Genomic DNA, 27,975 nt, shown 5'->3' with positions numbered 1-27,975 from the left:
TCCTGTACTCCTTGCAGCTGAAGGAAAAAGGAAAATAAAAAGGAAGGAATTAAAAAAAAAACCTGTCATCGATTCTCTGTGAGACTCTGTAACACCAACCCAAAGATTCAGTTCAGAGACAATCACAGGAAACAAAAACCCATAGTAGAAAAACCTCTCCCTTCACTTTTTCTTATGGTAAGAACCGAGTTCCCTTGGAACAGAACCTGCTCTAGATCATACTGCAGGGAAAATCCCCCCTTGTTTCTCTTTCTCCCACAACTTAAAGAAGCATCTTAAAGAAGAATGCTCTTCTTTAAAAGTCTGCTACCTTGTGACATGCAAACCCCAAGATTTACTGAAGCACCTGGTTTGGAGAGTCGAGAAGTAGCAAGAGCTGCTACAACCAAAGGTAGGCAAGGGACAGACTACAGTATGAACACCTAACTGCTGTTCCCTAGCTTAGCTGCACTTCCTCCTGGTGGAAAGCTGAGCAAAATTTAGTTGCACTTCTTTCTCTAGCAATATCACATCACAGGGAACACTAGAAAACCAATTCATTTTTATGAACTAAAATTTGGGAAGAAAAGACCAAAATCCAGATGCAAGTTGGAAAACCTACTTTCCCTGTCTCAGTAGTAAAAGGAGAGAACTTTAGCTGTAGCAGTAACTCTCAACACAATTGAGTTAAGAAATTGGTTCCTGCTTGTTCCCTACCATTAGGATTTAAATATTCCTTGCACAGAAAAGCTGCAAAAACAGAGCACGTGTCAGATGAACAGCAAAATCGTACCAGTACCTGAGAGCAAAAGCTATGATGGAGCTTGGTTCTTTCTCGCAGACTGCAATAGGCACACGTTCATGCTCATACATTAGGTAGTGTTTATCTGGGTCACTAAATGAAAATGACACAGGGAGACTGTCAGTAAATTTGAAAAGTTTGTGGAAAGAACACATTAACTTTTGGTCAAAACCCAGATCTCATCACTGCAATCCCAGGCACAAGCTGCAAGTCTCAGCATGGAACCAAAGCTCCCCAGATCACTTTCTCTCAATAGACATATTCATAGCTAGGTGGTTAATTCTAAATGGTAATGTGTTAGGGCAGTCAGCACTTCAAGCAAGCTCTGTACATCAGAAGACCAGCTCAAAGTTAGTCTAGTTCTGTTTAGCAGCCACTGTTTCCAATGGCACCAAAATCTGCCTGAGTTTGTTTTGACTGACCTGCAGCATAGCCTGCAGAATGAAGTCTGGGGACAAACCTGGTCCCTTTACTGAACAAGCAGTTTAGCACAGAATATTCCCAAAAATCCTCCTGAGTTTCCATAAGGTTTTCTTTTACTTATCCATAGGGTTCAGTAATTTAACTTTTCTTCACTAGCCCGTGGCCTCCACTAATAGCCTGGGGGCAGGATTCAGAAGTTTAACTCAGGCTGCCAAACATTAGGCTCATGTCAAATGAGGAACGGTACAAAGCACGCAGACCAAGTAGATGAAAGACTTTCCAGCCTGCCCATTTTCACATGAGAGGGGGACTTGAGGGCACATGCAGTAGCCATTGAACCTGACCTACACCCAGACAATGAGAATTTGAGTCCAACCTTTGGAAGAGGTCTGGAAACAAAAACAAGAGGCAGGCATGTAGCTTTATTAAGTCTTTGCTAAGGAAGGACATTTCTGCTTCCTCCCTGCAGCAATGAAGTTAGAAGACAGCTTTCTGCCCCTTCCCTCCATCCTTTTCCCTCCCACAAGAGTTCTAAGGAGACATGCCTGCTAGGAGGAGAAATTTGACAACGTATACAGACAGGGGTGGATCATTAGTAAGAAAAGCATGTAACCTACAAACACCTAGGAGGAACACTTCTAGCCTTGAGGAAGCACTACAGCTTACTCAGAGGCAAACCCAAGTGATAAATTACATACTGAGCAAAGGAAACATGCATGTCTGTTAAAAATTTGACCAGACTGCTATTTTGTACGTCATATACATAATGCAGTACTTACAAGGGAAATGGAATGGGGTTATAGTTGTTTCCAGGCAAAAAGTTGGCCAAAATAGCTTTCATAGTAGACTTCTCCTTTACTTGACTGTCTGTAGATCCCAGCAAGTGTCCATCAAACACATCTGGAACAAAGATAAGTTTGCATCACAATATCAAACTTCAAGCTCTACATTCAAAAGGAAGGTTGCAGACCAGAGAGCTACCCAATTTGCCATTCCTAAATGGATCTTATACAGAGAAACAAGAGAAAGAATACAAGACCAGAGATGAACTATACCTTCTGAGCTGCTTGTTGTATCCTGTTCGGACAGCGTGTTGGCACCAGTTGTATGTTCTGATGAAGCCTCTGGAGGAGTGGGCAGCTGAAGATGAGTAGAACCTGTGGAGCTCTGACTTGATAAAGTAGTCAGGAAACGATCCTCTGAGAATACAAGGACAAGAAACCATTTTACATGGCTGTCAGAAGTGATATTGCTTGCTCCCAGGCCAAGCTACCACCCGCATCTACTTTCATGAAGTTTTTACTTCAATAGCAGGTAAGGCCACCCAGAGCAAAGGAACAGGCAAGCTGATCAGTGTAGCCCACAACCTCCAGAAGACACATACACTTTTATCAGCTACCTTCAGTTCCCACAAATACTTAGTATGTCTCACAGATAAGAGGTCTCATCACCCACAACCACTTCACAGAATAGGCAAGACATTTCCCAAATCCCACGTAGTCATTCAGTTATTTAGAAAGCCTCTGAAAGCTTTTAAACTCAAGTTCAAAGGAAAACCCTTGCTGGCCAACTTAGTATCATTCATCATTCCGCTTCATATTAGAAGCGCACTTTGCTTTTTTGAACAGTGAGCTAGTAAATCAGCTTACTCCCATTTGACAAAATGGGAGTTGATGGTTTCTCTAAATTGTCAAATTTGACAAAGGCTCCCAAGTTATATCAAAGGAAAAGTTACAGTAAACTTATTTTAGTAGCTTAAGGGAAAACAAAAACAAATTCCAAACCAAACAGACCTTTCTCTCCATTTTGCAGTGCTGGGGAAGCATTGCGTGGGGAAGCATCCATGCTGCTGATCTAGACAGAAAAACAAAATACCTATGTTGATGTCAGGCTCTTTATAGCTGTACACCTTCCTCTGTGGAACACTCATCAAAAGCAGACGTACCACAGCAGAGCACTCCCACCCACTGCGCTGTCACCATCTCTGCCACCACGTGAAAAAGACAAGGCAAGAGCAACCCAGCCTCAGAAGATGCTTAGGACTGCTATCATCTCTGTATGCTGCTCTAAAGCCTACACTATCCTTCTATATAAACCAACTTGCTGCCAGATCAAGGTTAAGTGCGTTTTAGCATCTGGCAAACAGGTGTTAAGTGGAAAGGACACATACACATGAAGCAGAGCAAACCCCAGGTCTCAGGGGGTTTCTCGGTACACCTTGCTGAAGCTAGAACTATTGACAGCTCAGCCTCTCTGTATGATGCTTACACTGTACTGCCTGGCAGTCTGCACAGCTTCTCAGAGAACCAGCTCCCCAAAGGATAGCTGTTGAGCACGCTGGCTACTGTACCCTTACACAGAGCTCTTGAGGGAGCAGTTCAAAACCATTTATACATCCCCTCAGCCAGTTCCCACAGGACACATCACAGAACAGAGATGAACCTGCAAATTCATTATCAGCCTTTCGTGTGTTCTTTGCTCTGCCTCTCCTAATAATTTTTGCCTTTTTTTTCCATATGGGATAAACCTGATGGAAAAGGGTCTAACGAGGTGACCTCCTTCCTGTCTAGTCATAAGCAAGATCACGAGTGCAGCTCTCACTGTCAGCATTTACATTAGCACTACACAAACACCACAAAAAAAATCATCAAATTCACATTCACAGTTAGTCTTCTGGGTAACATGGGCCCTGGTTCACATCTTTAGGAAAAGACACATTCTAAAATGCAATTCAAGCTTTTACAGACGAAAACAACATGATGCAGTACAACAAGTTTATGAAGTGAGCTGCAGCCAGTCTTAAGACTGTTCTGTTGCCTTGTTGAAAAAAAAAAAAAAAGTTTAAGTAGTTTCTAGCCTGTTAGTTGTACCTTGCTTTCTTCACCTTGCCTCAGTCTCCCAGGGCTTGGTGGTACTGATGGACGTTTTCTCCCTTTCTCTTGTTGGAAGAGATCCTGCAATCTTAACGAAACAAAAAAGTGAGTAAAAAAAAAAAAAAAAAATCAGTCAAAAGAAGTTATGAAGTTTCACACTAGAATACAGCCAAGCATGATTTCACAAGTCTTTACTGCAAACTCAGATGGTTGGTAACATTTGCCAAAGCTTTTTCAAAAGGCCAAAGCCAGAACGTTTTCTTCACTTCTGAGATAGTGTCACCCAATTAATTGCTTTCCCATGCTCCCCTCTTCCCTTCTCTTACATTGTTATTCAACAGACACCTTTTCCTACAAGTTGTTTTACAACACAATACTTTTATTATCCGGCCTCAGTTAATTTTCTGTTCCAATCAACCAGCTTTGTGGTCTTAACAAGTAGAGAACATTCCTCACAAGCTACCATAACACACTGTCACGAACCAGTACTGAAGGGGTACTGGGTCAGGATGCTTCTCACACACACTCTACATAGCAACTGCACTGGAGGGAGAGAAAGTACAAAAGAAACTCTTCCCTTCTGTAACCAACACAGTATCACGTCTTGCTCCCCATTCCAACATGTGCCCTCTTACCTATTATTCCAGGCTTGCAGCATCTCACAAAGTCCTTGCTTTTTAGCTATCAGAGACTCAAAAACAGATTGCAGCTGTTGAGGTGTGTCTAATGATGATGAAAGCAGCCTTGCTTGGATCTTCTCAGTCCAGTTTCGAAACTCCCCCTCTTCCATCTGCCCAAAGAAAACCTGTGAGTACTCTATGACCAGAGATGACACTAGACTGAAGTGGCTTCTCCACAAGCTTTGCAGACAAGCAGAAATAGTCCATTACCTCCTTTTGGGCAAAGAGGTCTTCCATCTTCTCTTCTCTGGTTTTGCTGAAAGTATCTGTTTTCAGAGAAGCGAGGCGATCGTCAACAGCAAGATACACTTGTGACACCCTGCCAACAGGGATGCAAGGAGTTAAGCTGTGACTACTTGGAACATCTTTGATGTTCTTTAATGAGAGTCTGAATGCATTTAACGTAAGCATTGAAGAATACAAACAGTGATACATGACAGTAGTCTGCACAGTAGGCCACCCCACTGAATTTACAGGGGAAGCTGGAAAAAATTCATTAGTATAGCAGAAACCTAGAAGTTACACACACTGACATTCATCAGTTCTCCCCAGGTTCTGAAGTCAGGCAGTCACAGAGACATCAGCCATACAGCAATGCTGCCACCAGGCAGAACAGCAGTCAGGCTGGACCTAATACAGTTTCCATCATGCCTGTCTCCTACTTTTTCCCTACTTTTGCAAGGTGTCTAGGCTTACAGTAGTTTACTTAGACTACAGGAAGGTACTAGACTGTCTGCTGTTACCATATTCAGTAGCTAACAAAGGCCATGTCTTTTACACAACAGAGTTTAGTAGCCACATAACTATATAATGAAAACAGCTCTCCTTGGACAAAAGACTTGAGCAATACCTTTGCAGTTCTTCTGAGCTAAAGGCAGGATTTAAACATGATCACATCATCCAAAAAGGAATGTTAGAAATAAGGGTAACAAAGTGTCACCTGCAGTTTTCAGATTAAGCCTTCCATGACTCCCTCCTCTGTTCCATTTTTAGCTTTAGAGGGAGGAATTGGAAACACTTTATCTGTGCTTGAGAAGGCACAGCTTTTTCTAAGAACAGGTGATATTTCATACACCAGCTGATGTTCAACGTTTCAGTGGCTACTTGGCAACATCATTCAAAACCATAGTATGTTACACAAGTGCAATATTCAGAGATGGAGAAGAGACAAATCTTGGTTTCTACTGGCTATGTTTAAGCTCGATTGCTGCCAGATGAAAAGGTGAGAGATTAGTACAGACAGCAGGTAAAGGCAATAACGAAGATTTCAATACCACCCTCCCTTAGAAATGTGTGCATATATAAATATGTTTAAAACCATTACTTTTCTATTAACTGATTAATATTTAGCAAGTCTTATCTATATTAGCAAAAATGGTTTTGTGTTCTGCTAATGAAAGTCCAAATACAAATAAACTGGAGTAAGACATTAAAAACAAAGCTTACTTTTGAGAGAAATCTTTGAGATCCTGCAAAATAGTGACCTTTGATGGAGTCTGTCGTTTGATGTAGATCTTGGGGAGCGGGACACACACTTCAAGCAGCCGGACTGGAGAGTAGCTGAGAAGGCAATACAACAGCCATCAATAAGGCTCCCCCACACAGTACTGGTTCTACACCATACTGTGGTTTGTGGCCCTCATGTGAAGGGGGGGGGCATGCTGCCAATGTGTCCAGGGCTTTAGTCACTTTTAGTAGCAATAACACCCTGTTGATTTCTCTCCTAGGCAAAAAGTAAAACCACAGATCATGTTGCAAAAACAAAGTTCTGAAAGTTTTTGATATTAGACAGGGAAAAGTGTTTCCTTTCTGTATCAAGAACTGAAGCCAAGCCATCCATTCTTAGCAACACTGCCCACCTCGTCCAGGACAGTGATTGCACCTGCAGTGCACTCTGCAAGCCAGGACACAATCTTGCACTTGTGGTTAGAGTGGTGTTATGCTACCCCATGCTGTCCTCAAGGTGAAGGACACACCAGATAAAAGCTGTACTGGAACTATGCTTCACAAAGTACTAGAGAGAGGGAAGTTTTTGGCAATGGACCTCACCTGAAAGATGCCACCATCTGATTATAGGAAAAATACTGATGATAGTCATGGTGAATGGAATGACCACACGGCTCCGCATTGGCCCTTCGAGTGTACTGGTGCCCATAGAATCTCAGCTCAAGGTATTTTGCAAAAGACATAGACCAGGAATCATTGGAAAGGGGAACAACTGGTGTCACCTGAAAAATTGAAAGCCAAGTGTCTTAATTTCATCCTTCAACTAAGATTAAGGACAGACTAACCTAGACAGCAATCTAGTAGTTCTAGCACCAGAAGTATCCATGACCCTGAAACATGCTGAAAAAAGATACCATATATAGCAAACTAAGGCAAACACATAGTTACAATAAATTGGATAAAACACTGCTAGTTGATGATGACAGGTGTTAAGACAGAGGAGTGCAAACATATCCTATATAGAAACTTTTGTCTGTGGTGCTACAGTGTAGAAGTGGCCTGGTGGAGATAGATCATGTTTGGAGCCGATGATCTCCAAGGTCTTTTCCAACCATAGCGATTGAGTGACCCTCGGCATAGAGACAATCTCCAGCAACCCAGTCAGCAGCAGTGGTTTCAAACACTTATTCCCTGGTGGTTCTTCTGCTACAAATAAATGGGTATTGCTCTGCCATGTATTTCAACGTCAGCAGTGCTTGCAATCTTAGACCAGCCACTGCTTTATATATATTTAATAGCCACAAACGTATTAGTGTTTACATGAGCGCACAGAAATAAAAGGTTATAGAACAGGTGTATACACAGCAGCATAAGGCTTGCCTTCAGCTATTCCATGAACTTCCTCTAGGTATCTTTAAATCCAACACCCATGCTTAAACCAGCCTAAGTAGGTGAATTGTGTCATCCACATGGGTAATTGAGACGTTTCAGGCACTGCATGAACCTTTTTTAATTAAGTTTCATTCTTGTCCCTTTGAAGGCTGTTAAGTTTGACAATGTTCAGCTAGAGAAGCGTATCCAGTTGGTAATGTTTTCTTAGCTAAATTACAAACTTCAGAACAAGACCAAGTTTCAGATAATACATAATCTTAATGTCTTGGGGGTTTTAAAGCAATTTATCATTCCTCTAATGAAGATTTTACATACTTTCTAATAACTACTACAGGAAGCCTAGACATCACATTGACACAATGCAGACTGTCCAGCCCACAGAAGATTAAAGAACACCAACTGGTTTTAGCCAATGACTAAGCCAGTAGGTCTCATTGTCTGCCCTTCCCCACACACACACACATTTCTTTTGATGTTCATACTGATTCAGTGCTGGGAAGGGACCATACCCTTCACCCCTAAGAGGAAGCTCCATTTTTTTTTTTTTTCCACGTGTCAGAAATGAGTTTCCAGCAGTATATCAGCTCTGTGTAAACCTATCCTCTCAGACCCAGGTTTGACAATTTCCAACAGAACTATCTTGCACAAGAGGTTTCACCCTCAATAGCCCAAAGTCTACATTTGTAGATACCTGAGAACATCTGTGTCAGTAACAGGTTTTGTACTAGCTTAGCCATAGCTCCAAGGAGGAGTACTTGCTTGCAAATGCTGCCTTCCACTAAAGACCAGTCAAAACAGAAAGACTAAGCTGGAATAGCGATGACTCTTAAGTCCACATCCTTACCTGTTTACACAGTCTACACCAGGAGTAAGTAAGGATGGTGTGCTGGTACCCAGGGACGGGGGAGTCCAGCTCCTTTAACACAATTTGCACACAGCCTTGCCCATGAACAAAGCGACGGATGTGGTGCACCATTGGCGTTTCACAGAACATGCTGGGGCACTGGTAGGAAGGCCTTACAGAGAGAAACGGAAACACTTATGAACGATCATACGCCAGGCACTGCTTAAGAACTGATTCAATATACCAAACATGCCTTTTACTATCACAACACTATTTCTCTTTATTGTAAAAGTTTCCTAAGCCTTTAGTGAAGGCTGTTTCTGCCGAGTGAATTGTATTCATTTAGGAACAGCATGCAGGGAAGTTCCCTTTCCACCAATGGCTGTATGGGTCCCAAAAGCAGCAACTGGAGACTAGTTGCTATCACAATCTTATTACAGTTACTCACTTGTACCAACATATTCAACATAATGCACAAAATATGGATCAAGCACCTGGAAGTGCTTGGTACCAAATAAGAAGATCACTCCAGCAGCATACCAGAACAATGGCTACTAAGGACAAAGATGTGCCAAAGAGCCTTCAAAATTGTAATGTTCCAGCTTCTAAAGAAATAGGTGAGCAAAATAATGCCATATAACCTCTCTGAAGAGAAAAACCCATTACCTTCCTTCAGACAGGTTTAAGTCAGGGAAGAGAGACTGACATCAGAAGGATAAAAGCTGAAGTGTGTAGGTACTGAAGTATAAAAGGGGAATTATTCAAAACCAGAAAGAGCCTAAGAAAGCCCAAATTCAACTTGCTCATATGAAAAGAGCAGAATTACTGAAACGATGGAGATTGAGAGCATTCACTTTAGGCACACACTAGCTAGTCAGCAGAGAGAAGCAAGAGCTTAAGAGTGGGCAGCTAAGCTTCTTCTCATCAATCAGCACAAGGAGAAATACTTGTTCCTCTGCAGAAGGCTAAAAACTGAGAACATTTTCCTACTGCAAGTGGCCAACAGAGAGAACACAGTAATCTTGTCTTTTGAGGAGCCACAAGCTACCTATCCAGCTTCTTCACAGCTGACTAAGAGTCTGTATGGTGTTCTGGCAGTACTGGCTATAGAACTGAATGGGAAGGGGAAATATCAGGCTTGCCTGTGACAAGCTGTGGGATAACGTGTCATGTTAGAGGGACAGGGTGCTAGCAAGGACCCTCAGCCTGTTGCTCTGGGCATGCTGGGGATATTACAGCACGCTTGAAGTCTTATGGAGACAAGCCGGGGCTCCTGAGGTAATAGAAGCCAACAGGGAAACACCATGAAAATACCTAAAAAGGTATTAAGTGGAGTTCCTCTAAGAAGGTGACAAGGCCAACAGCCCAGATGAAGTGCCTCTACACCAATGCATGCAGTACGAGCAACAAACAGGAGGAGCTGAAAGCCACCATGCTGCTAGAAAACTACACCCTGGCTGCTGTTACTGAAACTTGGTGGGATGAATCCCACAACTGGAGTGCACTTATTGATGGCTACAGGCTGTTCAGAAGGGACAGGCAAGGAAGAAGAGGCAGAGACACCGCCCTCTACATCAAGAGATGGATAGAATGTGAAGAGCTGTGCCTGAAGAATAGCCACAAACATGTTCAAAGCTTATGGGTATGAATTAGAGATTGAGGCAACAAAGGAAGCCTTGTGGTTGGTGACTGCTACAGGCCTCCCAATCAAGGGTAACCTACTGACGAATTCTTCTTAAATCCTGCTACAGAAGGCTTCATGCTCACAGGCTCTCATCCTGCTGGGGGACTTCAACCACACTAACAGCTGTTGGAAAAGTAGTATGGCAAGCTGTAGGCAATCCAGGTGACTCCTGGAACACAGAGAATAACATTTTAAGCCAAGTAATAGACAGCTCTACAGGATGGGACGTGATACTGGACCCAGCAGTGACCAACACAAGTGAGCTGATCAGTGGCATCAAGACTGTAGGCAGTTTGGGCTGCAGTGATCATGTGCTGGCGGAATTCACAGTTCTGAGGGAAATGGGTCAGGTGGAGAGTAAAGTCAGGACCCTGAATTTTAAGAAAGCAAACTTCTGTCTCTTCAAGGAGCTAGTCAATAGGACTCCCTGGGAAACGGCCCTTAGGGACAAAGGAGCAGAACAGAGCTGGAAGATCTTTAAAGATACTTTCCATAGAGCACAAGAGCTCTCAATCCCCAGGTGTAAGGAATCAGGCAAGGAAGGCAAGAGACCAGCACGGCTGAGTCAAGACCTGCTGGTCCCCCCAAAGAGCAAGAAGGAAACTCAAAGGCAATAGAAGCAGGGACAGGTATCCTGGGAAAAGTAGGGGCATTGCCCCCTTGTGTAGGAATGGGGTCAGAAAAGCCACAGCGTGTCTGGATCTGAACTTGGCAAGGGATGCAAAGACTAAGAAGAAGGGCTTCTCTACAGGTATATAAACCAAAAAAGGAAGGTCAGAGGAAATGCACCCCCAGCCCCGAGGAACAAGAAGGCAGCTAAGGTACTCAACTATTTTGTCTCAATGGATAAGGAATTGGTTGAACAGTTGCATCCAGAGGGTAGCAGTCAACAGCTCAATGTCCAGACAGAGATCAGTGACAAGTGGTGTCCCTCATGGCTCCATACTGGGACCAGTGCTGTTTAATACCTTCATCAGTGACATGGTGGGATCCAGTGCACCCTTAGCAAGTTTGCAGACAGAAACAAGCTGGTTTTTCAGCTACACCATTCAGATGGACAGGATGCTATCCAGAAGGACCTGGACAAGCTTGAGACAGGGGACTCTCTGAACCTCATGAGGTTCAGCTAAGGCCAAGTGCAAGGTGCTACAGAGCAATCCCCAGTATCAATCCAGCCTGGGGGATGAAGGGACCAAGAACAGCCCAGAGGAGAAGGACTTGGGGGTATTGGTGGATGAAAAGCTGGACATGAGCTACCAATGTGCACTCAGAGCCCAGAAGGCAAATTGCATTCTGGGCTGCATCAAATGATGAACTCTGGTGAGACCCCACCTTGACTACAGTGCACTCAGAGCCCAGAGTCTGCAGCACAAGACAGATATGAACCTGTTGTAATGGGTCCAGAGGAGACCCACAAAGATGATCAGCAGGATGCAACACCTCTCCTATGAGGACAAGCTGAGAGAGTTAGGGTTGTTCAGCCTGGAGAAGAGAAGACTTTGGGGACACCTTATAGTGGCATTTTGGTAATTAAAGGGGGCGTATAGGAAAGATGAGGACAGACTTTTTAGCAGGGCCTGTTGTGACAGGACAAAGGGTAATGGTTTTAAACTAAAGGAGAAAGGAAGGGAGATTTAGGCTAGATATAAGGATGAATTTTTTTACAGTGAGGGTGGTGAAACACCGGCACAGGTTTTCCAGGGAGGTGGTAGGTGCCCCATCCCCGGAAACATTCAAGGTCAGGTTGGACAGAACTCTGAGTAACCTGATCTAGCTGAAGATGTTCCTGCTTACTGCAGGGGAGCTGGACTAGATGGCCTTTAAAGATCCCTTCCAAGCAAAGTCGTTTTATGATTACTGAAATGTAACAGTTTGCAATTCAGTCAGATGAAATAAATTACATTGTACTATGTCAGGGCTAAAAGTGTTCTGGGCCATTCACATTCACCAATTTGCCGATATGACAATGTCTTACTCTGAGATGTTCAGATAACACTAAAGGAGTAGGATTTTTTTTCCCAAATTTGTATGAAAGTTCAAATAGGAACCTCAGAAAGCTGTGATCAGTACAACTGCTTGTCTTACAAAACAGCCATTTGGAATACATGCTTAGACTCCTAACTAAGCCCTTAGAGCCCTAAATGCTACAAGAAAGTGCTAAGTGAACACATCTGTCTTCATGAACTTAAGTCTTGTTTCATCATCTGTTCCACTTCCTCATTAAAGGAAATAAGAGGGACAGGGCCAAGTGGGAAAGCAGTGGATACATATGTGCTTATAAGAAGTGAGAAAAATAAGTGAATTCTTAAACCCAGTTCCTGTTTCACTACAGCATGATGTTAATAAAGCAAGGGGAGCAATGGATTTAAGTGGTAAGCTTTACTAGGACACAACTGGCCCTGCAGGCTTGCATGCAATTCCACTAAGGGCACAGGAGGAAGAGTCTATGAAGAGGGCAGCAGGTCAACTTCAGAGCTATCAGAAGCTTTTGTTTTATTTCTGATGAAATTTAGAATAAGTTCTTGCTCACCTGAAACAGTAGCGCTCCAGAAAAATCCCTAGAGTCAGGTCATTTTTCCCATAGAATTCCATGGTCACAATCCTAAAGCACAGAAAAAAAGCTTTAGAGAGCAGATGCTGCCACTGTTAGCTCTGCAATGGCCTTTAGGTGCACAGATCTGCACCCACTGCTGCCTTGTTTTCAGCCCTGTATACCTTCAAAGGTGCTTTTTCCTTTTGACTAGCCTTCCTAAACCCTTGCTGCCAAGTTTGCTAACCATGAGATCAGCATCTTACTAGAACAACTTTAAACTTGACATTTAAACATTGAATACAATTCAGCTACACTTTCGAACATCACATTAAGGAATATCTACAACAGCCTAGACAGGTTGAAGCCTCGACACTAACATTTAAACGGTTACAAAAAGTGTACATCCAGAAGATGAAAAAAGCCTTAAGAAAACCTTCTTCTTCCAGAAGATTTAACAGTAACTTTTTTTTTTTCCACAGAGAAGAGCAAGTCACTTCAAATGTGACACTTAAACTGATATGTGCACAATTCAGGCATCTCCAATATTTGCATCTTCTTATTGTTGTTGTTTAGTGAGCTTATCACTACCATCTTTGGTTCATTCCCAAGGTTTCACAGGAACTCTGGACCCTTCCCTGTAAGGGAGCCATCTCTGTATTTTCACTTGAGCTAGATGATGAAACACCAAGATCTGTCCTCTTTAGTCAGGCTAGAAGCTTGTTATAAGTTGCACACAATTAACAAATTACAGCCCCCGAAGCTGGAAATAAAGTTAAAACTCTTAACACTGCTGATTATGATATAAGAAAGATAGCAATATATTAAAATGCCACTCTCATAGAAGACAATCTAGAAGTATTCTGAGATAATGTCAAGGGTTATTTTCAGGCTTGGACATTCCCCTGTGTTTATATGCGCTAACTCTTCCCCACAAGGCTGCATGCAGTGCCCTAACCACACACATTACTCTGCAGAGAAAGGACCAACAAAAGCATTTGGTTTTGAGCTTGGCTTTCTCATTCATGCCTTAGGGATTACAAAGGCTATGGGGTACTGTTCTGGATCCACCCGAGCAGGCAAGACAAAATTCTTTTGGCAACAGTTACTGTTACAGGATGAGCACAACCTAACAAAGAGCTCTCAAATACCACTACAAGACGAGCACTGACTTTGACTTAGGAAAAAAAAGACAGCAACTATACAAGCTGTACAAGAGTAGTTTTCATACCAGGGGCTAACACAGGCACTTGGAGCGTTGCTGGACTGAGAAGAAGAGCTACTGAAGAGAACACAGAGCCTCTGATGGTTTACTGGACTCAGGCAATCCACCTGGAAGAGAGAAAACAATCATTTACTGGTCACAGACGCCTCCATCCACACAACCCTTGATGACGAAATTCCACTCCAGTAGCTTTATTTACAGACACATCTCTGCTTGCTCCTTCTGTACAGGTTAACTTTGTACTGCTTCCAAGCTTCAGGTAGACTTGTACCATATCTAATTGCTAACCATCATTTTTAGAACAGCATAGCTAATATGGATAATGAAACCACTGCACACGTGTTTCTGTGGAAAGGAAGCTGAGGAAAACGGACAACAACAAAAGCCCTGAGACAAACCGAGAGTCTCCAAAGCATTTTGCAGTTTAGGACAATGTGGAGTCAAAACTCTGCTAATATATTATAGCTCTATTACTCATTCAGGCTCCAGAAAGAGTCCGAGTTTTCTGTTCTCTGTGAAGAGACTTACCATGCTGCTGCTGGAGAAGGGAGTTATTTCCCCTCCCACGCCCCACGGAACTATGAAGTTACCAAATACTTCTCTTTGATCACTGAATAAATTTAAAACAGCATCAACCAGTCTGATCCAGAGCAAGGGCTAACCTTACAGTTTGTAGGATTATGGCCTGTGAAGCTACAGATTTACATTTAAGCACGTACTCATTTTCAGAAGTCAGTCTTGTATAACTGAGCTGAACAGGCAACGTGACACACCAGCTGTGCACTTCTCAGAAAGTTAAGTCCCACAAACTCCTCCCTTCTCAGGGAAATTCTGCAGTCAGTCTCTTGTTCTGCTTTCTTATTACATCCACATAGTTAGTCCCTGTTTATATTGACTTAAGTGCTCAGAGCACTGCAATCAAAAATGCAGTTCTGACCCCGTCAGAAAAGAGAAAAAACACAAAAAACCACAACCCCACCACAACCCCAACCACCAACAACTCTGTTTTAACACTTAATGAGACACTACATCTTCTGTGCTACCATGAGAAACTGATGTAACCTGGCTTTTCAGTAACATAGCTTTGAATCTTACCTTATGAGACCATGAGGATTCACCCTGAGCCAGTCCCTTCTCATCCTCTTCAGTTCTGCACCCATTTTTTCCAGTAGTGACAGTAGGCACATCCTTATTTTGGGCAAAAGGATCTGTGCTTTTCTGTAGTATCCTCCCGCCTCTGGCCCGATAGTCAGCCAGCATTCTGGCTAAGCTCTGGCTATCACCTAGGTGCTCTGCTATTCTAGTATTAACCAGCTCATGAGAAGGTAAGATTTGGATAGCCTTGGCCTGGATACTCCCATTCATCCCTTGCAGTCCGGAGAGATCCCGCAACAATTGTCTCTTCCTTCTGCTCTCCGACTCCTTGTATTCCTTATTGAGGAGAGGAGACCAATAAACTTGCTCAGGGAAGTATTCCCGGGCAGGGCACCTCATGCCTCTTTCAGTTAAGAGAAATGGTTCACGGAACACCATTACAGGAGAAATACAGAGAATGACATCTTTCAACTCTTGCTTAAATGCTGCAGAGTAAGTCTTGAGACGATCCTCGGAAGAAGTTACCTCTTCTGTGACGTATAAACCAGTATCATCCTGGAGAGGGTCTCTGAAAACTCTCATCTGACTCTTGGACTCCTGCAGATCATCTGTCTGTTGAAGAGGCTCTAGTGTCTGGCTATCCAGAGAGACCAAGTGCTGATCCATGCCATTAGGAATGTTTCGGGTATTGCAGGAGGTACAGAGTTGAACACTGGAAATGGTGACTCCACTCTGTGGTGCTCTTGCTGTTTTGAGGATGTCATTTCCAGCTGACTGTTCTCTTGGTCACCCCTTTCAAATAAACCTCTTTGTTCAAGCAAGCTGACCTCATCAGAGGGCACTGACTCAGCTATTACAGGCAGCTTTTCAGAGGATAGCTCAATGTCTCTGATGGCAGTGCTGAAATCCTCGCCATTGAAGAGGTTCTGTTGTTCATTTTCATCTCCTGGCTCCTCAATAAGGGAGTGAAAGGAGGTGTTTTTGGTCAGAGTAGGGGGCATGGCAAACTCATCCATAAGGAAAGAGATTTCCAGCTGGGAATGATAAGCCACACAGACCATGAAGATCAGGATCTCTTTCACGCGGGCCAACTCATACTCTGCAGCACCACACAACTTGATAGTGCAACCCAGGTGCTGGGGACACCCTTCAAAGAACATGAGGGTTTTTGTTTGATCTAGAAAAAAAAACAAAGAAAGATAGGAGTTAGGATGACCAACTACAGTTAACTTCCATTTAGGTGTCTCACACACTGAAGAGACTTAGAGACTAAGAGCAATTAACATTGGCAGCACAATCCAGCTGCAGAAATTCACATCATTGTGCAGAAATAACTTATTTTTCCAAACAAACAAGCACTTGCTGTAAAACTTCCCCTGTTTTGTAAAACTAGCCATCATAAAGTCCAAATGGAACACATTGGCCTAAACAGCATATTCTAAGATCACTATAGACTCTGCAGCAGTGAAGCAAAAGAACCACTATCCTGCCAAACACATTTGCTCACCCTTATAAGTCAAAAGCCTACAAAATTTTGAGTGCAATTTAAAGGTGGAAGGGAGCAGGGAGGAGTGGAAGAGATGCAAAGACTGTATCTCCACAAATAGTTGCATCAACAGCATTTATATGTGCCAGGACCACTGGTAACCTGTCAAGCAGCACTTCCTCCTTTGCAGACTTTCACTGCCTAAAGGGGCTTAAAAAGGAATCAAATTTCTCAAAGGTGCACAATGATTGGACAAGGGGCAGTGTGCACAAATTGCAACAAGGCAAATTTTGATTTGATAAGTTAAGGTTGGACCAGATGATCTTTCAAGGGCTCTTCCAACACAGGCTGTTCTATGATTCTCTGTTTCTCTGCAGAAAAATTCTTTGTGGTGATGATAGCTAAGCAGCTGAACAGGTGCCCAGACAGGCTATGAAATCTCCATTCTGCATTATTTTCAACAGTTGGCTGACAAAGCCCTGAGAAATCTGATCCTACATTGAAATTAATGTTTCCTGTTTTAAACACACAATTAGACTAAACAGACTCCAGGGTGGTGGGAAGAGAACACACAGTTTGAAAGGAAGAAGGCAGCCTAATTAAAATCTAATGTGCCTCATCTTTGTAAGATCATGCTTTTATGTCCACTGTAGATCAAAGACGTAACAGAAGTGAAGAAAGGTAAGTAAGAAGGATAATACTTGATCAAAAAAGTCACCCAACAGTTCAGACCCAGTTAAGAGGAATAAAGCATTTAGCTTACCTTTCACACACAAGCTAAGACACATCAAGTTTTACTCACCATTGGGTAACTGAAAAACTTGCATGTAAAATTTATGACAGGTTCCCAAGCGTGGTTTGGTCAACAGCTGATCCATTGACATCACTAAATCTCCCTGAGTCATTCGACTCACCCGGTCTAACACTTGCTGTAAAAATGGAAAGAAAAGTAAGAAACTGCAGTACAAAGAGAATACTTGTAACCTTCATTTGCTCTTAAAAACAAACAAGCAAAACCAAATTAAAAGAAAAAAAAAAAAAACACACACACAAAACCACCAACAAAAAGTTCCAGGAAACCTCTCACTGAGGTGTAAACTCTGCGTTAAACCTAGTTACACAAACACACACCCATAATATACGAGAATCTTAGCAAAGTAGTTGGGCAGATATTTCTGATGAAAGGCAAGATTGTGCCTTTTCTTGGACAGATCTGGATCTGTTCAAGTGAAAACTGTTCCAGGAGGTACAGTGCAATCAGCATAGAGCTGACTGTCAGGAGCTAAGCCAAATCCCACAGCTACTCTGTTTGGCTGTCTATACTCTGCCTCAGAGGTACAGAGAGGCTCCTTGGCAATCATCAAGGATCCACACAGAATTTGCTACAAATAGGTGTCAGAGTTAACTAGAACCAAGCAAGGACACAGCTGAGTAGCTGTGTAGAGCTAAGGAAAAGTTCCTGTCTAGGTTTGCCTGTCTTGCCTCCATGGAAGAGAAGTACCATTAAATAGGAGCCCAGGTTTGGATAGAGGAGAAAATAAGACAACTCTCTGCTTTCCCCAGGGAGCTTGCTACAAGAAGTTGCAGAGATGCACCGGAAGGCCCAGTGTGACTGATAGGAAGTGCTCACCGGCTTGACATTGATGACCAGGGTGATGCCATGCTCTAAGAGCATGTCTTGGGCAATTCGGGACACAGTCTTCTCAACAAGGACCAAATTAGGCCTGACATCAACTATCCGCTGTACATAGTTCTTCAAGAACTCTCTTTCCTGCAGACAGGAACAAAGTATGGCAGTTAACTACTGCAAACCCATCTAAACAAAAAAAACCCCACCACTTAAATGCTTGATATTACTTTCTCTCTCATTTACATATTGACCTTTCCAACAAAACAGGGAAACCAGAAAACACCATCAGTGCTTCTACTCCATTCAAAGGACAGGTCTCAGTTTAAGCTTTCACTGGAGAACAAACTCACTAGGCAGAGTTTTATTGCTAAATCATTTATACATGTCATCCTGTCTACTAATCACTAAACAGAAGTGGTCTTATATGCATGTTAAGGAAACAGTCAAATACAGAAACACACATTATGGCCCAAGCTCAGCAGGCCACCAAATACCCCTGTTACAAGCATCCTGGCAAACACCTGAAGACCAATTCTCAGACAGGAATGCAGCACGTCAAAGGAAAGGTTTATCCCTTTCAGTGTGTTCACACTTAAGGCACCTCCCTGCTCACACAAGGGGTGGGGCATCTGTTCCAAAACGACATTTTGTAGTTTGTCACTTCATTAGGGTGTTTGCTGCCCCATTTTTTCAAGCCTGACAAGAAATAACATGGGTGCAGCCTAACCCTCACTACACTAACTTTTCTAGTGTACAGGCACCTAAAACAAATCCAGCTCTGACTTTCTGAAGTGTACTTTCCTTATACAGCATACCACTAAAACCAAAACATGTTCTCTAAAATGCTGCATTTAATTGTGAGGAAAGACCATTCTTAATACACGTTACTTGATGACAAAAATCCTAAGCACAAGACTGCAAGTTTGTACTGTATTTACTGCAGCAATTTTCTTAGCTAGCTGCTAGAAAATTTTTTCTCTTTCCTATGCAAGCCCAGACGCTCAACTCCATCTTACATATCAGGTGTGTACTGATCACCATTTTATTTGAATGACTAGACCTCAAGCAACTTTAACCAAGAACAAAAGCATGCTCTCACCTGAAGTACTATAGGGTCTATGCAAGTAAACTTTGTTTCTTCTCGATAGAGGTACTCAATTGAGCACTTCAGCAGAAGGATTTTGGGATTTTTTAAGCAGGAGTTCATCTAAGAAAGACAGGAAAATAAAAATACCTAGAAAGGTAAAAGTACCCAAGAGAAAAAGACAGACTTCCCATATCTGATTTTTTTTTGCTGTTCCCCAACATTTGTCTCAGCTGTCCTCTACAGACCCAACTACCTATTCTTCCCTCTTAAGAAGATGTCACACCCAGTGGTTGGAATTTCAAAGCTACTGTCCAGTAAGAGTGCAATGCTAGAGATTTCTACAGTCACCCCAAGAACCACAAAGTCTTGCCACACTTCGGAGCCTCCGTGCAGATCACTTCTATCTTGCCCTCCTGCTTTATCTAAAGGCTCGCTTTACCACATTGTCCTAAGTCAGAACCACAGATGCCTTTTTCTAGCTAAAACTTGGGGTAATTACTAGATGCGTTCTGGGACAGTAGGGGTGGAAAGAATGTCCTTCTATACATGCATGAGGAAAGTTTCCCCCTGTAGAATTTCTAGGCTAAAAGAAAACAGCTTGGAAAAGAAGTGCTTTAAAAGCCATTCTTGTTTAGGGTCTCAAACTAGCGAAAGCTTGCAAACCTCCTGAACAATGAGAGAAGCTTCACAACACAAAAAAGAAGTCACAGCACACTTGTTTCCTCAGCATACACTACAGCCAGCAGTTAATTAAACAAGCCTGAGTTACCTTTTTGTGTGCCACATTCTTAGTGCAAACAAATCCATTCACCACCATGGAGTCAAATTTCTTTCCACCAGGGATCTAATAAAGCAAAGAACATTTTTAGAACTGTCATACACTCCCATAACTTTTAATGCAGTAAACCTAACAGACAGAATACATATTGTTGTTGGTGTGCAAGCTTCAGCTACACCCTCAATTATCAGAGAAAAGATCACATACACACAACTCTTTTCCTTTAAAGTCTGGCAAACTAAGGACAACCTAAAAACAAGTACTAAGTTCCTCTACACCCCTCCCAACAGATGCGTATTTATTAAACTGGGTTCCCTCTAGAAGATTAGGGAACCTAACTTCTATAGGATACTGGGAGCATATACCTTTGTACATGCCACTTCCACTAACAACAAACAAGTTGTAAGGAGAGAAAAAAAAAAAAAAGAAATTAAAGAGAAACCCAAACAAACCTCTACCTTCTATTTGAATACATCAAACACTTGCCTGCTGTGCCTACAGTCACAGCCAATCACAGGAGTAATAAACAACATGAAACAGGTTTCTGAATAACATGTTTCAGAGAACATTTCCATCATTAGCATGTGGAAACAACAGACAGCTATGAAGAGCTTTCACCTCTGAACATCTCTTCTTTGAGCTGGAGTTTCAGGAGACGCAGCAATAACTGCTGCTGCTTGAAGAGATGCCACAGAGCTAGCATCAGAACCACAAGGCTAGCCTCCTATCTTACATGGCTTCCAAACAAAAGAGACGTACTGAAGCGAATTTTGCTGAAGAAATACAAGCCCAAACCTTTGATCCTCAGTCACACCAGCTTCTTGGATGTCAGTTTCATATAAGCCTCTCAGAAGAAACTCTGCATGCTACAACTCCAGCCTTAGTGTTCAACAATGGCAAGACTGGGCCATCTGGCAGAACTGGATGCACTATCCGATAACAATTAAGTGTTCCTCTTGAAGAAAGTCGTTGTACTTTGCATGGGAGGAGTTCTGTCCTCCATAATGGATAGTTATAGGACAATAGATTGCTACAGAGTCACGCAAGCTACTTATCCAGCATTCGGTACATCTCCATCCCAAGCACAAAACAAACAGAAACTTAAAAATGGAAGTCATCACAGAGGTGCTGCTCTTTGCTACCTTCTGCAGCCTACAGCATATAAGAAGAGGGCAGCTCTGGGGCATTAAAGCACCTTTCACAGGATGCAATGTTCCTCCTGTGCAACTTTTTCTAGAACCTCATTTTATCCAAAGGCTACGCTGCACAATTACACCACTGAAGATGCTCGGGGACAGTGGGCATGGGACTCCCCTCTTCAAACACAGGGTGCTGCCAGTATCTGCATCCTTTTGTTTCCTTATATCCACTGTTTGCAACTTACTTTTTTGATGTGGACAAACTGGCGGATATCCATGTCATCATCTCGGTTCTTGACATCAGGCCGTACAGTCTGAACCACCTGGCAGACCACAGGTACAATGATATCCCTCCAGGACAGTGACAGGGACTCATTGTACAGAAGCTGCTGAAGCAGTGCCATCATATGGTTGTGATTAGCGGACCTGTAAAAAGATACGAAACAAACAGAATTCTCCTGAGAAAAATACAGAGCAGTGTTTAGTTGAAGTCACATTTCAGAAGTAAATTTATTAAGATTTACAGTGCAGGAAATCCTCTGACGGAATAGCTGCCTAGAACATTCTACAGTCAACTCCGGTCCTCTACTTCAACATATAAAAATCACAGGGGAAAAAAAAGCAATCAAAATATATTGTAAAAATGCTGTTTTCTTAATGGACTCTAGTTCCTTGTATTGTCCACCATAGATGAACTCCCACTGAAAGCTGAGGGAATAGAGGGGATTCAGGAACTGTTACTCAAGATGCACAAATTCCTTTTTCTACATGTTTCTTACAGCAGCCTTTCCATGGCTTGTTTCTCCCCATTCTCTTCTCTCAGCAGATCAAGATTGCTGTGGTGCCAGCCTAGGGGTGTGAAAAAAAGATCCTTGGACTTCTCCTCCACCCTCCTGTTGAATAATGACTCTGCAAGAGACAAACGAACCTTGTTAATACAAGCTTATAGTTGAATGCCTGTGTCTTTCTGAATGGTTACTTTGAAAAGGAAAAAAAAATTACTGAGACATAAGTCTAAGCCTCTTGAAATACTGAGTTTGAGCTAGACATCGTGGTAACACGATGCAGCAAGCAGTATTAAGTGTAACAGTGGTAAGTGTAGAAACCAGAAGTGAACTAACAAAATTCTTGTACTGCCAGTATAGAGCAGACTGTTTTTCCTTCTGGAATTGAACTGTTTGTTAAGAGAAGGACAAAAACCTTATATCCTAGTTTTCCCTATAAATAAGCAGCAAATTCTAAATATTGTGTATATTTATAATACATTATCATAACACCTTTTAGACTTGAAACGTTGGTCAAAAACACTAATTTGATCCACAAAAAGCTGCTGCTTTGGAGACACATATAAGTGGCCTTTAAAGATCTGGCTATTTCCTTTAGGCTGCAGCACAAGTATTAATAATATCTTGGTCAAGATCTTGTTTAGTGCATCTCCCAAACATATTTTAAAGAAATGCTATGCTACCAATTCAAACGTCAGACTTTGAACCTTATGTGACTTGCAGACCTGATCCTACACACCACCTCTTTGCTGCTCAGGTGCAGAGGGAGCCGCCAGCAGGCTAATTCATTTAACCTATGTCATGGTATTCAGTACTTCAGAATTCTCAGGGATCTTCTGTCAAGAAAGTAGCACGAGCTTTTGAAAAGGTCTCAGCACATCTCACCCCCATCCACCTATCACACAGATACCTCACCACTACAATAAACAGGGTGTCAATGAAGGCTGTACCCACTGAATATAATTGGTTAAATCCTAAATGTCAGCATGAACTATAACCTCTTCTGGTCTTGGAAACAGAAAGCATGTTTCAACAGTCTAAGACAACCCTCACTTGGAAAGGGCCTGCCACTTTCAATCACTATATTGTGTTTTAACTCCTCAGAACTGTTCTTTTGTTTTGCAGAACTGAGATCAGAGGTTATTTCAGCAGAGTATTCTCTGCTTTGAAAGAGTTACTAAGTTCTTTCACACACAGGTATTATGTTATTATAGAAGGAAGTTATAAACTTCCCTGTTCTTGTAATGGCTGACTATGTAACCTAAACGATTCTGTGATTATAAATCGTTTATGCTAGTACTGTATAAATTTTCATCAGTAAGTATATAAGCCTTCGGAATTCAAGATTAAAACTCTTCAGAGTGCATGATACAACTGCAAAATCTCTATACAATAATAATCTGAGCAAGACTACTGAAAAAAAGACTCTCTAAAAAGAACAGTTAACTTCTTCCAGATGCTTCATACCCAGAATTAGCTGTGTAAAAGATTAACAGAGGTTACATTGGTTTTTTCCCTTCCTCCTGTAAAAGCTCAGTTAAAAACTAAGCATAAGTTTCATCAGACTTTACTTTTCTGGCTGCAGCAGACAGTAGGGTTTCCCCCTTACTTCCTCCTTTTATAAACTCACAAAATCAATAGCAGTAACTGGGAGAAAGAAAGCCCACAAGTGCACCTGGGCACAATATTGGCCTGGTTTTAAAGCTCACAAGTGTGTCGAATGGCCTCTCGCTTCAGAAGCGGTAGCGGTGGTGGCAATGCCAGGAAACTCAGAAAGACTTAAGAGATGAAGCTCTAAGCTGTCGTGTAGAAGCAGTGCAACTAAACCATATCATGCCTTCATTTGCATGCACAGAAAGTTAATATCAGTGTCTGTTCCATAAGTTTGTGGATGAGGAAGTTGTGAACAGACTTGCCACTTACACTTATTTTTTTTTAAAAAGTAAAAGCTTTTCTTTCAGCGCTTTTGAATGAAGTAGGAAGTGATAGATATTTAATTTTGAAAGCACATTCAAAAGTTATAGTTTATGTAACAGCTTTGCCACAAGTAAGTTCAGATTTACTGTTAAGTAAATAGTTTTACAGGGTCAATGCCCTTTTAAAGGAGCATTGAGGAGTTCTCCTCATTATATTAAAGCCACACAACAGAAAGATTCGAAGCTTCTCCTTACCTTTAATAAAAGCATCACTTATAGAGAACATCTGCTGCCCTCCGTTTTCTGGATTCAAGTACTCTGAAAGAAGAGAGGAGATAGGTGGAGACAAAAAAAATAAAGAGGCAGGTTACACTGGTGCGCCCATATAATTACAACGTACACGCCCACACCACAAGAAGCAGTATTACTCATCTGAGTGTTTAGTCACCAGTTTAGCAACAGCTTGATGAGTGGTCAAGACAAGAATATCCTCTCATTCTTGTTCTATCAAAAAGTTCTAAGACAACAAGAAAATGGTACTTACTACTGTGAAGTAACAAAACAAACAAAGTAGACATGAGCAAAGACTGAACTAGGAGTTGAATTTGCTTTTCCAACTAACCCACAGGACACTTTTCTAGATCTGAATACAATCATGTTAAGCTGCAAGCAGACACCATGGGAATGTCCAGACAGGGAACAGCCTCCTCACTCTGTTTCGAAAACGCAGCCTCAGAAGCTACTTTGCTCTCACACTCCAATGAAGTACCTCAGAATAAGAGAAAGACAAGCTGTGAGATTTATCTTACACAGTGAAGGAAAGAAAAGATAGCCTGCCTTCCAGGAGCTAGAAGTCTAAAGTCTAAAATAGTTTGAGGTGTTCCAAAGAATCCATGCTGACAGAGGCAGACTCCCAGCAACAAAGGAAAGCAAGAGTTATGTACCACTTTGCACACGGCAAATGGGATGAAGCTCCATCTACTACTAATTTAGCTTCCTACATCTTGATCTTTCATACAGTCTGCCTGGCTACAAAAAGCTTGTTTCCTCCAGAGACCATTAGCTTGTTATGCCTTTAGTTGGTTCCTTTCTTCAGCAAAAAGCAATCGTACCCTGGGAAGACAAGAGCAATAGCTTAATTGCTTATACAGCATGGTGATCTAAAGTCCAAAGCCAACCCTTTATCACCTCTCCTAAGAATGGTCCAGAACTACATCCACAAACAGAACACAAAGCCAGGCACCTTTCAGACACCAACGGAAAGCAATGCGAAGTTGACAGGACACAAGCAATCACAAGTCACTTGACCACCAGCACTCAAGGGGCCCTTTACACACCACCAGTTTAAAAATCTGAGTTTGTCTATAGTTGCAAACAGATACTCAACAGATGATCAATTTACTGAAGAGAAGTTGCAAGCCTCCCTTGCAACTTGGTTAGTTGCAGATTCCTTTCACCTCTTGCTTAGATAAAAATTTAGCAGTACAAGCAACCTACTGCTTCAGAAAAGCTCGCTCACTCTCAGCATTCTGTCACCCACAGCCCCATAGACTACCTAGAAAAAGTCATGTCATGCTGTGCCTACACACAAGCATGTATATAGTGGCACCATCCCTCTCCACATTGCAAGAGCCTCAGGGCAGCAGCTCTTACTGTGAACACGTTCAAATTAGGTCTGACGCACATCCCTGACTGGCACAGCCAAGGCAGGAGTTAATCCCAACTGAAACCTAGCTCATAACTCTTAGTTATGCACCAAGATGCAGGTGGCACCTCCAAACCAGGAACACTTCTCTTCAGTACAGCTTCACCTCCTATAACTTTGCTTCCAGTTGTGCCCCAGGAGAAAGTCCTGACAAGGTAAGATACCAAACCTCTTCCTAAACTAGATAGACAACACATTCATAGATGCAAGTTTAAGGCAGAGAGTGGCTAACATGCACATTTCTTATCTCACAGCATCCTTGAAATGTTCATGCTTCACAACGTGAAAGCAGTTAGCTGTCAGAAGACTATCTTACAGGCTCCCTTCAACAGCTTCACCAAAACAAACAAACAAAAAAACCACAAAAAAAAAAAAAAAAAAAAAAAAAACCACAACCCGAACACCCCACCATCCAAACCAGCTAACCCAGACCAGACCATACAAATTCCTAGGTCTGATATTGAAGGGCATCACTGGAAGCAAATACCACATTGCAAAAAGAAACCCACAGGTCTCCAACGGTAAGTGGCAGGTACAGATTTTATACATCTCATGTATAATTTACAGATTGCTCTAGTTAAACACCAGAGCCAGCAACCACAGCGACCCTGGCTACACAAACAAGGATGCATGCATCCGCAGACATCCACTGAAAACTGAGGTGCACCTTTTCAGAAGGTGAACCAGGAAGGCTCCCGACAATGGCCCACTAAGCCTTGGCAAGAAATGGTGACAAGGAACTGCATCATGGTTACACAGATCCTCTTCTCTTTCCCCCTCTTAACTAGATGGAGTCATCAAAAACTAACTACCCAAAGTACCTGCTACCAGGATCAAGGATATTTGGCTGCAAAGACATTTAAAAAATAAAGTTTCCCACATTGATAACACATTGTTTCTTTAGAAACAGCAACTAAAAGTCACATTTAAAACAAGTTGCTTAATCTCTTCCTTCCATTTAAATGCAGAAAGCAATCTTACTTGGTTTCTCATTTAGACATTCTGTCTTGGATAAGATGTTTCTAAGGTCTGGTTTTATTTCTCATTATCCTACTCTGACTTGATTGTTAACAAATTAAGTTGATTTTTTTCTTCTCAAGTCAAGTTTGCTTTGTCCATGACCATAACTGGTGAGTGATCCAGTCCTGTCCTTGTCTTGACCCAGAAACCTTTCATTGTATTTTCTCCTCCTCACCCCAGCAGGGGGAAGAAGTGAGTAGGCAGCCACGTGGTGCTTTGCTGCCAGCTGGGCTTAAACCACAACATACACACTAAAAAGTACCATTGTCTTTAGGCAGATGACACTATAAATGAGTCACTATATTCACTTGTACGATACTACAAGCCAGCTAACCTGGAGTCACTAGAATTCCGTGGAAACAGATCAGACACTAGTCAGCCTCTAACATCACAAGTTCTGCCATCAGACTCAAACTACAGACAAACCACTCTGTTCTAAAACACAGCTGGTAGGTACATCACAGGCCTTGCTTCAAAGTAGCTGACCTCTGTGACAGGTGGAAATTGCATATCCCTTAATCATTTGGAGAAAGCCACTAACCACTTAGATCAAAGTTGACCTACACTTCTAGCATTAATGTTTTGTCCTGTCAGCCTTTCCCCCTAACTGTGATTTGCACAGTTCTGAGGAAATTGAGTTACAAGCTTCCAAAGGTGGGTGTGATCTTCAGTTTTACTTCATTCTTTCAAAGAAAATTAAGTCACTGTCATCCAGTCTAAGGACAAGACAATTCCAGTGAAATCAAGCCAAATACATGTGCCCATGATGGTCATAAGGAAGTTATTAACCTCTGACAGAGCAAACACACCATGTTGCTGACTGACCACAGTACTCATTCTTAAAACAACCATGTCCCATTTCACACAGAAGCTTAACTACCTAGCCTCCACTGTCTAATCATTATGACACTCTGTAACATCCCAGATGGCATCTTTTGCTGAATAGAGCCAAGATAAATCAGGAACACAAAGTAAAAGTCTTCACACTCCAACTTTAACGTTTCCAGAACAAGGTTTTAGGCGTCATCCATTTCACTACTCTAGGCACTGCAGTATGCACTGTAGGGTTTTGTCCCATAATTTTTGAAGGTCTTGAATAACAAACACTTAAGCACCTACAAAATTTCACTCTCCCTATTGTCCAGAAGTGTTTCTTGCTATTCATGATGTTATCATTCATTTTAACTTGTTGCTCCCTGGTTTGGTCTTTCCTCTATAGAGACTCTTATGCCAGTAACCCAAACAAAACAAACAAACAAAAAAAATGTAAAGTAAGTCCTTTGTATTTACAGAGGATACAGATTTTTTAAAAAAACTGCAGAGTAAACCTACCTCTCCATGGTGCATTGCAATGAATCACAGCTCCATCCTACCCCAGTTCTGGGCATATTATTGATACTTTGCTCTCAAGGGAAATCCGTTCTCTTGAAAGGAATTGTTCCCAGTTTTCTACTAC

General features: G+C 42.1%; 1 protein-coding gene across 1 annotated transcript in view; it reads right to left on the bottom strand.

Moving 5' to 3' along the window:
* The window catches only part of PIKFYVE (phosphoinositide kinase, FYVE finger containing), a 61,086-nt gene that overhangs the window by 8,038 nt on the left and 25,073 nt on the right, over positions 1-27,975 (bottom strand). Inside the window, exons 12-33 of the mRNA XM_008938882.1 lie at positions 24,050-24,112; positions 21,873-22,002; positions 21,339-21,519; positions 19,946-20,020; positions 19,189-19,296; positions 18,090-18,230; positions 17,262-17,388; positions 15,705-16,150; positions 14,974-15,630; positions 13,885-13,985; positions 12,654-12,725; positions 8,440-8,611; positions 6,807-6,985; positions 6,204-6,317; positions 4,968-5,076; positions 4,713-4,867; positions 4,075-4,165; positions 2,998-3,058; positions 2,260-2,403; positions 1,984-2,104; positions 779-874; positions 1-17 (exon numbers count right to left, since the gene is read on the bottom strand). The exon at positions 1-17 is cut by the window's left edge and continues 88 nt beyond it. Of these exons, the coding sequence (XP_008937130.1) occupies positions 1-17; positions 779-874; positions 1,984-2,104; positions 2,260-2,403; positions 2,998-3,058; positions 4,075-4,165; positions 4,713-4,867; positions 4,968-5,076; positions 6,204-6,317; positions 6,807-6,985; positions 8,440-8,611; positions 12,654-12,725; positions 13,885-13,985; positions 14,974-15,630; positions 15,705-16,150; positions 17,262-17,388; positions 18,090-18,230; positions 19,189-19,296; positions 19,946-20,020; positions 21,339-21,519; positions 21,873-22,002; positions 24,050-24,112 (3,360 nt within the window). The remainder of the gene's footprint in view (positions 18-778; positions 875-1,983; positions 2,105-2,259; positions 2,404-2,997; positions 3,059-4,074; positions 4,166-4,712; positions 4,868-4,967; positions 5,077-6,203; positions 6,318-6,806; positions 6,986-8,439; positions 8,612-12,653; positions 12,726-13,884; positions 13,986-14,973; positions 15,631-15,704; positions 16,151-17,261; positions 17,389-18,089; positions 18,231-19,188; positions 19,297-19,945; positions 20,021-21,338; positions 21,520-21,872; positions 22,003-24,049; positions 24,113-27,975) is intronic.

Source organism: Merops nubicus, unplaced genomic scaffold (assembly GCF_000691845.1).
Source record: "Merops nubicus isolate BGI_N331 unplaced genomic scaffold, ASM69184v1 scaffold27384, whole genome shotgun sequence".
In the NCBI taxonomy this organism is placed as follows: domain Eukaryota; kingdom Metazoa; phylum Chordata; class Aves; order Coraciiformes; family Meropidae; genus Merops; species Merops nubicus.
Note: the sequence above shows the minus strand (reverse complement) of the source record. Positions and strands in the feature narration are given on the sequence as shown.